The sequence below is a fragment of the Danio rerio genome, chromosome 7 (genome assembly GCF_049306965.1).
Source record: "Danio rerio strain Tuebingen ecotype United States chromosome 7, GRCz12tu, whole genome shotgun sequence".
Lineage (NCBI taxonomy): Eukaryota > Metazoa > Chordata > Actinopteri > Cypriniformes > Danionidae > Danio > Danio rerio.
Genome location: NC_133182.1, coordinates 70084029 through 70095115, shown reverse-complemented (window position 1 = coordinate 70095115; position 11087 = coordinate 70084029). Strand labels below are relative to the sequence as shown.

At 35.8% G+C, this 11087-nt stretch overlaps 1 protein-coding gene across 4 annotated transcripts in view; it reads right to left on the bottom strand.

Annotated features, from left to right (window-relative positions):
* Positions 1 to 8071: 8071 nt before the first annotated feature.
* Positions 8072 to 11087, bottom strand: part of dhcr7 (7-dehydrocholesterol reductase) — a 36740-nt gene continuing 33724 nt past the window's right edge. For 2 of the 4 annotated variants that reach the window (XR_012382319.1, XR_012382320.1), the window contains exons 7-9: positions 10738 to 10869; positions 9353 to 10024; positions 8101 to 9285 (exon numbers count right to left, since the gene is read on the bottom strand). Coding sequence is in view for 2 of the 4 variants with exons in the window: in NM_201330.2 (NP_958487.2) it covers positions 9560 to 10024; positions 10738 to 10869 (597 nt within the window). In the remaining 2 variants the exon portion in view is untranslated. Of the gene's footprint in view, positions 10025 to 10737; positions 10870 to 11087 lie in introns of all 4 variants that reach the window. The other 2 variants (NM_201330.2, XM_073906269.1) reach the window with 2 other exon arrangements.

The following is an 11087-nucleotide window of genomic DNA, read 5'->3' as shown; positions in this document are numbered from 1 at the left end:
TAATGCTACTTCATAAATGTCACTTAGAGCTAGTATTTGAATGATTCTCTAGCATAATGTCTAAAGTGATGCCAAAACAGGTGATTTTGCTCACATTTTGAGATTTTAAGGCTAAATGCCATGAAATGCCATCAGTCTACAGACATTTCCCAGTTTTTCTCTGTTGCAATCGGAAGATCACAATAATTATCCCCGAAAAAACTAAAGCAGCACAAACACTAGCACATTACTGTTGTGTTTGCGAGAAGGAAAAACGCTGAACACTAATTCACTGAATTAGTCTGCTGTAATGAAAACAGGATACTCATTAGAAACAAGCAGATGGCCAACGAAAAAGTAACTCAGGGTTATGCAAAGAGTGGCCAAAACAAAATAAATAAATTCCTGATATGTGAGTCCCATCTCACACTTGAAACAGTACAATCATATGGTACAAATACAGCACTACAACATGAAGAGAGAGAGATCGACTTAGAGTATCACTAACCTGATTTTTAATCATTTGGTCAGCTGTTGCCATCTTGTGGATGAACAATATCAACCGTCTTTGGTATGCTCAAAGACAGGCTAATGGCCATCTCTCAGAAATGATAAATATTTAAAATTGGCACTACCTTCATAAATAAACAACTACATTCTTAACTAAAACCTCAAAAGTACATTATGTTGTCCAACAGCAGAAATATGTGTTAAACTTTAGAGTGTCCTCTGCTTGTCGCTGTATATGGGCAAAGTAATACAGAACTGTTGTTTACACACACACACACACACACACACACACACACATATATAAATATATATATATATATATATATATATATATATATATATATATATATATATATATATATATATATATATATATACACAGACAACATAAAATAAATATTTTATATTTATTAAGGCTGCATTTATTTGCTAAAAAAGAAATAATGTTTTGACATTTTCAAGTGTTATATTTGAATTTACATTAAATTAAAATATTTTCTATTAAAAAATATTCAAAATATTTCTATGATGGAAAAGCAACATTTTAAACTACCCTTTTCTTGATTTTTAGTTTCAAATTAAATTTTAATATGTCGATTTGTTGTTCGGGAATTAGCCTATTTATTACTAACATTAATGTATCTATTATTAAACACTTACTGTGGCGACCAATGCACTGCTGACATATTACTACAGTAAAAACATGCCAAATACGTCCCAGGAGCTAAGTTTTCTTGGAATGTTTGTTTTTGCGAATTCACCAGAGGCCCCAATATGCTTTTTCAGATCTCAAATTTCTCTCGCCATTTGCGAAAAAACACTGTCGAGTGACTGATTGAATGACCGATCGATCGACTCACTCTCCTCCTTCCCTAAACTCAACCAATAGTGTTCTCAAAAGCACCGATTGCCCCTCCCCACTCCCCCCCCTCATACTTTACCACATTCTCACACTGTTTATTACTCGTTTAATCTTTTTTTGGTTTGTTTTTATCTTACCTGCTTTCTGGAACTGTTCTACACCTGCTTCGTACCTTATCATAGTGGTCATCTCCTCTCTGCGTCAAACTGGACAAACCGGTAACAGCGGAAAAGCCGTCCATACCGAGGTAATCGATCAGCTGGTAAGTGCAAAAAGGAAAAGCGTCATACCACATGTATAGCATTTGTTTTAAAAACTAAATGCAGCCATATGTACTTACTTAATTCGTGATCTCCAGATTATATGTATCAGATATAGGGATACGTTTTCAAAATGAGCCTATGTCGCAACTAACATCTATGTTGATCCTGGGACAACATTTCAATCAGCTAATCAATCTTAAGGAATACACTCAACGTTTATGTTAAAATGTTAGATGTTAGGTGATGTTCAGGATCGCATTATAATTGGCAGAATCATGACATGCAAATGAAAACAGTAAGTATTAATCTCAAGTACAAAATTTTTGCTGTTTTCAATATTCTTTGTGTGTGCATGTTGTTGAAATACTCCCTAAAAGTATTAATTTCTTTTAAAACAAAGTACAATTTGTTGCAATACAGTAATCAATAGGTGTGCCGTAGCTCAACAGGAAACTACAAGCAAAGTTTTGTTGAGAAATACAGAATGATCATGTGTTGAACTGTTACTGTTGCACACCTGTTCACACAATATGTTTCCACAGATGAGCATGACGGACACAGTGTGACCTGCTATATCCTAGACAGGAAGACGCAAGCTGCAAGCGGTCTTTATTCAAGGCCTGCTCCACACATTCCAATCCTCAGATACCATATTATCATCTGACATCATCTCTGTTGCTAGTTTACTGACCCACTAACATTCCACGCTAAATGCCTCCTACATGAAACACTTGACTAGTCACTGGCCATCTAGCAGATGCTTTTCATTCACAATAGCTTTCAGTGCTATAATTGTAGAGACAATCTGCCTGGAGCAACCCAAGGGTTAAATGGACAGTTCACCCCTAAAAAAAGACTTAAAAACTTTAAATATTAAACTTTGAGACGTGATTTGCGATATTTCGAAAAATGTAGATGTTTTAAAAGGGGGTGCCTAGTAGGCACGAGCATGTGCCTCCCTATATGCGTGCACAAGCCACACACCTCCATTGGAAATAATGAACTTGCATGTGGACAAGTTGGCCGGCATCATTTGTGATTTCAAACAGTTGGTTTTCTTCTTGCACAGACATGGTGGATTCTCCTGATTTGTTGACAAATGGGTTGCAGATCCATTCAATGGCAGTTTCTGGGTCCTTCAGGGCATTTTCCCCTTCGCAAAGAAACTTTCCAAAGACGGTTGTTTCTTACTCATTTTGCTAGATTGTGAGTTAAATTTTGGCGCTTAAGTGACCGAGATGTAAGCGAGAGAATACGGTGCCTTTTCAAAATAAAAGATTTTTCAAAATAAAAGATTGTTCAGACTCAGATAATAAATAAAACAGAAATAAATAATGATCTCTTGTGTGGTCTGGTACCAACTGACCCACGGACCACTGATGTAAAGTACACATTAACATGCGATCAATCACGAGTTAACAGGCAACTAAGTATTAACACGTAACATTGTGCAAATGTGTTAATTCTAGATGTTTTGGCCCCAACAGCTTTCCATATCAGTGGATCGTTTTTAAGTGTGCTAACTGCTAACCATAGACTGGTGCTAACACAAAAACTTCGTTTTTTTGTTTCATATCCCTCGACACTAGCAGATCGCAGGGGTAAAGCTATTGGCTTGTTTTGGTGTAATTAACATGCAAGGAAAATTAGTTTGTTTACCCGTGACAAGCTTTTTGATTTTGGGCGAAGTAAAAACTAGATTAGCCAGTTTATTTTGAATATAAAACAGAATAGACTGTGAAAAACGAATGATTACAGGTCCAACATAAGAATATCGCTAAATAATATGCAAAATGTAAACATTTCAGCTTACGTTCAATATAGTAAATTTCTCACAATGCTGCTTTTCATGCTTCTGTCCGTATGGTGTGTAATACAGCGCCAATATTATTTAAAAAGTATTAAATAAAATACTTTAAAAGTATATTATTTATTTTGTGACATCACATTTTGAGATCGCACAAATTAAACGATAGAGCATAATATGAAATTATAGACTTTGCAAAATGTACCTAATAAAGTGGCCTGTTATTGTATTTCCGTCATCTGTAACTGTAATTTGGTCTTTGATAAGAAACCTATTTGAAGAAAACTGTTCGTGCTCATGTTGAAATCTGCATTTAATAATAGCAGATTTTGATATCTAACAGCAGTCTATGCGAAACAATTAACACACACATGGACTGGCCTGGAGCATCTCATTCTCATGTGTGGTATTGTTTAACACTGGGTGGAGTCGAAGAAGAGCAGTCTGCTGACCTCTGGGGTCATGGTGTTAGGTTTGTTTAGTCTGCATTTTTCTGATCATCTCTCCAGAGAGGTTGCACCTGACAAAAAGCACAGAGAGGGAGGACAAAGCATGATGGAAGAGTGGGAGGCTCTAAACGCCACTCGTCAGCCCATGAGTAAGGCATTATCACAAATGAGTACTGCCAAGGTGCAGAGAGAGGGGATTTTTTGCCGCTTGTATGTGTGTGTGTGTGTTGACAACTCATGGTCACATAAAAGTCAATATACAAAAGCCTTCTCTTGCACCGGCCGTATCTGTGTGGGAACATTAGCAGACCGTGTACACGAAACTATTTCTATTGATCACTGCTCTCTGAATTTCAGCCAAACAGTAAGGTTATGTAAACTCCCACACACACTGATAAAACCCAACCCACATTTCTTTATTTGGTTTTAATGGATAACCTTTCCGTAAGAAACCTTAGATCAGATAAAAATAAGGAAATAAAGTTGTGAAAAAAACAACTGTGGCCATTGAACACCTATAGCGTCGAAGTCATTTGCATTCACAGTCACAGAATTGAATTGATGCATTACATGTGGATAGTACTTGACCATGCTTAATCCTAAAGGTCCAGGGAAATTAAAATAACTTTTTTTTTAGATGTTAGTATCAGTATGTAAGACCTAAATAATATCTATAAGCTAGTGTGGTACAAAACAATAACACAATTTAGGTTTAAAAAAAATACTCAACTGATATAAATCTGTAAAGCTTCACCCAAAACTGAAAATGAACTCAACATTTACTCACTCATAAAGGAATGACCAAAATTGCTCATTTTACAACTCACCTATAAACAGTTGAGTTTTCCCAGTTTTGAATCCATTCAGACGAACTCTGGGTCTGAGCACTTTTAGCTTAGCTTAGCTTAGCTTAGCATAGATAGTTGAATCAAATTAGACCATGCGCATCTTTTTTGATCGTTTTTTCCTATTTAAAGCTGTAGTTACAGTACATTGTGTACTATAATAATTAGTGAAAGGTTGCAATATTCTATTGGTCATGATAGCTAGGAACAGTAAAAGTATAGTTCCTAGCTATCATGTATAGCCTTTTTAAGAACTTGAATCCGAACTCTACTGCAACTCACTCAAAATACTATAGAACTGGAGTGCCCAAACTCAGCTCTGGAGGGCCGGTGTCTTACATATATTAGTTCCAGACCCAATTAAATGTACCCGAACCAGCTAATCAAGCTCTTTCTAGGTATACTAAAAACTTCCAGGCAGGTGTTGAAGTAAGTTGGAGCTAAACTATGTAGGACAACAGCCCTCCAGAGCTGAGTTTAGACAACCCTGCTATAGAAGAAGAACTGCATGAATATACAGTTGAAGTCAGAAATATTAGCCCCCCTGAATTATTAGGCCTCTGTTTATTTTTTCTCCCAATTTCTGTTTACGGAGAGATTTTTTTAACACATTTCTAAACATAATAGTTTTAATAACTCATCTCTTATAACTGATTTATTTTATCCTTGCCATGATGACAGTAAATAATATTTTACTAGATTATTTTTAAGACACTTCGATACAGCTAAAAGTAACATTAAAAGGCTTAACTAATTGGGTTAAATAGGCCGGTTAGAGTAATTAAGTTATTGTATAACAATGTTTTTTTCTGTAGACAATTGAAAAAAAAAATACAGGTTAAAGGTGCTTTTATTCTAGCCGAAAGACTTTCTCCAGAAGAAAAAAATATTATCACACATACTGTGAAAATATCCTTGATGTGTTAAACAATATTTGGCAAATATTTAAAAAAAGAAAAAAAAAATCAAAGGGGGCTAATAATTATGACTTCAACCGTATATATTTGAAAAGTTCTAAGTACACAAATTATCAAGCTCAAAATCATGATTCATTCATTAAAATATTAAGTGTTATTAATGTATATGTTTTTAAAATGTAAAGTTTGGAACTGCATGCAAGTACAGCTTGTGTTCGTGTTTTAGTCTTGTTGCTGTGCTAAATGAAAAACTCTGACTCCACCTAGTGGTGGTCTAACATCATGACTAAAACTTTTTCTTTTCTTTTTTTTTTTTTAACAATTCGTCGCCTTGTAATTATAAGGTTCTATCTGCGTTTTGAATGAGTTTGAGATATTGAGCTTCAAAAATTTTGTATTCCATATAGCAAACAATATGCATGTAACAGTGCTCTTTCATAAATTAATATGACAGAGACCATAAATGTACTCAAATGCAGAAAACCTTCTCATTCTAAAAAGTCATTTTCTGTTTGGAATTACAAGGTTCTATCTGGGAGATCATTAATTGAAGCATTAATTATAAAGACATACAATCAGTCTGCTTATTAATTTAATTTAAAAAACAAAACGGTGTTGTAACAAAATGTTGATGTCAAGTCAAATTCTTTCTATAATTTTTAATGTTTTAGGATGAATGTTTTTTCTTGTTCAAATTAAGCATACATGGCTGTGCTAAATATTTTACTAACTATATATATATATATATATATATATATATATATATATATATATATATATATATATATATATATATATATATATATATATAAATATATAAATATATAAATAAATAAATATATATATATATTAGATGTCAATTTTATGTAATTAATATTGGAATATTTATTGAATTTGAACAATGGAATTGTCTTTAGTGAGGTATGTCCCATGAATTAAACAAGTATGTGCCCTTCAAGGCTTAATATAAAATTTAAAGTCTTTAAAAGAATACAGACAATGAGCAAATGAGTTGTTTAACACTGAGAGATGTTTCACTGACTATATATACAGGAATAGAAAATATTTCACATTTAATATATTACATTTTTCAAACAATGTAAAAAATGTTACATTTTCAACAATGTAAAATTGAATATTTCATCTCAATATCAAAATAACAATGGCTCTATATAATCACATTTACACAAATCTTTTCAGGTTTCTTCTCAATGTTGTGCTGTGCAGCATTATTTTAGTCCTCGTGCATGCATTTGAAATGCTGATTGGCTGACCGAAAGAACCTTATACAGCGAAACTAGAGTTCCACTTTGTAGATAAAACCTTTTTTGTTTTTTAAATAAAAAGTCTTAAAATGTAAACAGCTTATTAAAAAAACATCCCATAATGCAAATAAGTTGTAATTTAATAAGAATATGTCAATAACTCAATTTTGACAAAAATGTCAGATAGAACCTTGTAATCCTAAGGTGACGAAATGTAGAACATAAGTAGTTTAATGTGAAAAAAAATTCATAATACACTTTATATATTTTATGTTTAAAATTGTTTAGAATTATTATTATTATTTTTATATATATATATATATATATATATATATATATATATATATATATATATATATATTTATTTTTTTTTTTTGATTTTCTAACAAATAAAAAAGGCAATGATTGTGAAATTATAGATCCGGGGTACCCAAATTTTTTCTTACGAAGGGCCAAAAACCAAACTTGATTGAGGGCTGTGGGCTGAAGGTAAATATACCAAACAAAAGGTTACGTTAACAACCTTCTCAAATGGGATGGCGGGCCAAATCAAAAGTTTTATGGGCCAACTTTGGCCTGTGGGCCCTGGTTTGGGCATCTTTATTATAGATAGCTAATTTCTGTTTTTAATAATTTTTATTGCATTTATTATTCATTATGGGCGAAGCAGTGGCGCAGTTGGTAGTGCTGTTGCCTCACAGCAAGAAGGTCGCTGGGTTGCTGGTTCGATCCTCGGCTCAGTTGGCGTTTCTGTGTGGAGTTTGCATGTTCTCCCTGCGTTCGCGTGGGTTTCCTCCGGGTGCTCCGGTTTCCCCCACAGTCTAAAGACATGCGGTACAGGTGAATTTGGTAGGCTAAATTGTCCGTAGTGTATGAGTGTGTGTGAATGAGTGTGTGGATGTTTCCCAGGGATGGGTTGCGGCTGGAAGGGCATAACGTGCAAAACATGGGCAAAAACGTGCTGGATAAGTTGGCGGTTCATTCCAATGTGGCGATCCTAGATTAATAAAGGGACTAAGCCGACAAGAAAATGAATGAATGAATGAACAATATTCATTATATATTTTTAAATAAATGACAATGTATTTATTTGCTGAATTACTGAATTTCAAAATACCCTTTACCACACAGAAATGTTATGTTTATTTTTCATTCAAAGAATTTTAAGAGTAATATTTAAATATATTCACCAAGAGAAAAATCAAAAACAAAGTAAGAAACTTTTATTTCAGTAGTTTGTAATATAATAAAAAATATGAATAGATATGATAACTGTAGTATGAATATTCTGGACTTCTAGACTTTTGTCTACTTACATCCTGATCAAAAATGAGCTCTATTACCTATACATTCAGGTCTCCTGCACATCAAAAAAAAAAAAAAAAAAAAAATGAAAAAAAAAAAAAAAAACAAAGAAGAAGAAGAAGAAAAAAAAGAAAAATAGAGCTTATTCAAAGGCAAGAACATTAAGATTTCTTAAGCTTATCACAGTATCTTAGGACATTTTTTGAATTGTCATTCTGTAATGCAGTTCATCAAGATAACCAGTTCATGATAACCTTGTACTGATATACTGATATATAGTAAATGCACACACACACACGCTCAACCACTCACTCAATAACAAGCAAAATAATCTCAGTAAATCTTTCATTCTCAAAATTTTACACTGCCATATAAAGATTACAGGTGCAACATGTGACCCTGGACCCCATTTGTGTGTGTGTGTGTGTTTTATTTTACTACAATTTCCATGAAGAAATGTAAAACTTTTTCTTCCATAAATATATAAAAACTTATTTATTTATTTCCTCACTAACAAAAACTGACTCTTATTTTCAGTGTCCAGGATCACATATTTACAAATGCCTTTGACCATAGTGTTGAATCAAGTCCCAAAACACAATTGCAGCCAATCAGCAGTAAGGGGCGTGTCTAGAAATTATAGGTGAAATATCAGAACAGATCAAGGTCTTCTTGCGTTATGGATGTGTTTGTTTTGCCGGTTTTTTTTTATTCAGATTTTTGTCGTTTTCTGTTGGTCGTTTTCTGTTGGTGTCCTGTGCAGAAATGCATTCTGGGAATTGGTGGAGATAAGCCGTAAAAACAGTTGTAGTCTATCACTCCCAGTCCTTGCTGTATTTGTTGCTACAGCGGTGCTTGTCCTGCTGTACACACACTAGCAGCCAATCAGCAGTAAGGGGCATGTCTAGAATCTATAGTTGAAATATCACAAACAGGCCAAGGGCGCAGCTAATCAGCAGTAAGGGGCGTGTCTAGAAACTATAGTTGAAATATCATAAACAGGCCAAGGGGGCAGCCTATCAGCAGTAAGGGGCGTGTCTAGAAACTATAGTTGAAATATCATAAACAGGCCAAGGGGGCAGCCTATCAGCAGTAAGGGGCGTGTCTAGAATCTATAGTTGAAATATCATAAACAGGCCAAGGGGGCAGCCTATCAGCAGTAAGGGGCGTGTCTGGAAACTATAGTTGAAATATCAAAAAACGCCAAGGGCGCTGCCAATCAGCAGCAAGGGGCGTGTCTAGAAACTATAATTGAAATATATAAAAAGGCCAAGGAAAAAATCAGAAGTAAGGGGCGTGCCAAGGGCCTTCACCTTTGTGTCCTGTACAGAAATGCATTCTGGGAATTGATGGAAATCTAAAAGATGTTAGGCAGTAAGCGGTAGGAAACTGCCGCAGTGTAGCGCTCCCAGTCCTTGCCGTATTTGTTGCTACAGCGGTGCTCGTCCCGAATGCAGCGGTGCACCAGCAGGATGGTCATGTAGACGATGTAGAAATACGGCAGTAGGTGGTTGCCTCCACAGGCCAAACAGTACGCCAGCGAGCCCATCAAGTCGCCCGTGTAGTTCATGTGACGCGCCACCCCCCAAAACCCAGAGGTCATGAGTTTGCTCTTGTGAATGGCGCCGTCGGCCGATCGGTAGGAGCACTCGATGAAGGTGGGCTTCTTACCCCAGATGCTGCAGTTGCCCTCAGTGCGACGGAAAAGGTCTTTCTGGTGGTTGGTCACGCGGAAGATGTAGTAGCCCACCAGACCCAGGATGAGGACCCCTGCTGCGTGGGGCGTAGAGAGCTGGATGGGGTTGTAGACCAGGTAAAGTCCCTAAATAAAAAACAAGAATATGAATCAAAACCCACTTTACATAATCCACATTATGGCTGCACAATATATCTTTTCAGCATCGATATTGCAATGTGCGCATCCGCAATAGTCACATCGCAATATATGCAATGTTGAGTCTGAAGAATGAGGTGGTACGGTGGCTCAATGGTTAGCACTGTTGCCCTAACAGCAAGAAGGCTGGTCCGAGTTCTGACTGGGCCAGTTGGTATTTCTGTGTAGATTTTGCATGATTTCCACATGTTCGCGTGTGTTTCACAATCCAAAGACATGCGCATTAGGTGAATTTGTTCATTTTCCTTCAGCTTAGTCCATTTATTCATCAGGGGTCACCACAGCCGAATGAACCGCCAACTTATCCAGCATATGTTTTGCACAGTGGATGCCCTTTTTAGCTGCAACCCAGTGCTAGGAAACAACTATAAACTCTCACATTTACACACATGCACTAAGGCCAATTTGTTTACCCAATTCACCTATAGTGCATGTCTTTGGTCTGTGGGAGAACACAGGGAGAACATGCAAACTTCACACAGAAATGCCAATTGGCCCAGCCGGTACTTGAACCAGCAAACCTTCTTGCTGTGAGGCGACCACTGAGCCACCGAGGTACTTGGCTCGAAATAATAAATCCGCAATTGTAGATTGAACATGAAACACAAACCAGACCCTGCAAAATCTGCTCAGAAGCGTACCTGAAGTGTGTAGAGGAAAGGCAGCCACACACAGTCTCCCCAGCCCAGATACCAGCCAAAATGATCATGGCAGATGTCAATAGTCTTCAGGTACCAGGCTTCATTCCAGAAAAAGTCCACTACATAGACGGCCTTAGAGAAGATAAGTCAAATTTGTAATATGAGAAAATGAAGAAAGAAGACATCCGATGCATTGCTGCAAACAAAACATGTTACTTGTGAAACAAATCTACATTATTTTAACTCTAGAAAGGCTAATGTTACAGTATTGTGTAGGATGTATTGTATTGAAACACTCTTAATTATCAACATGATTAAAACTTTGCAGAATAACCTGTTGTACACATCTG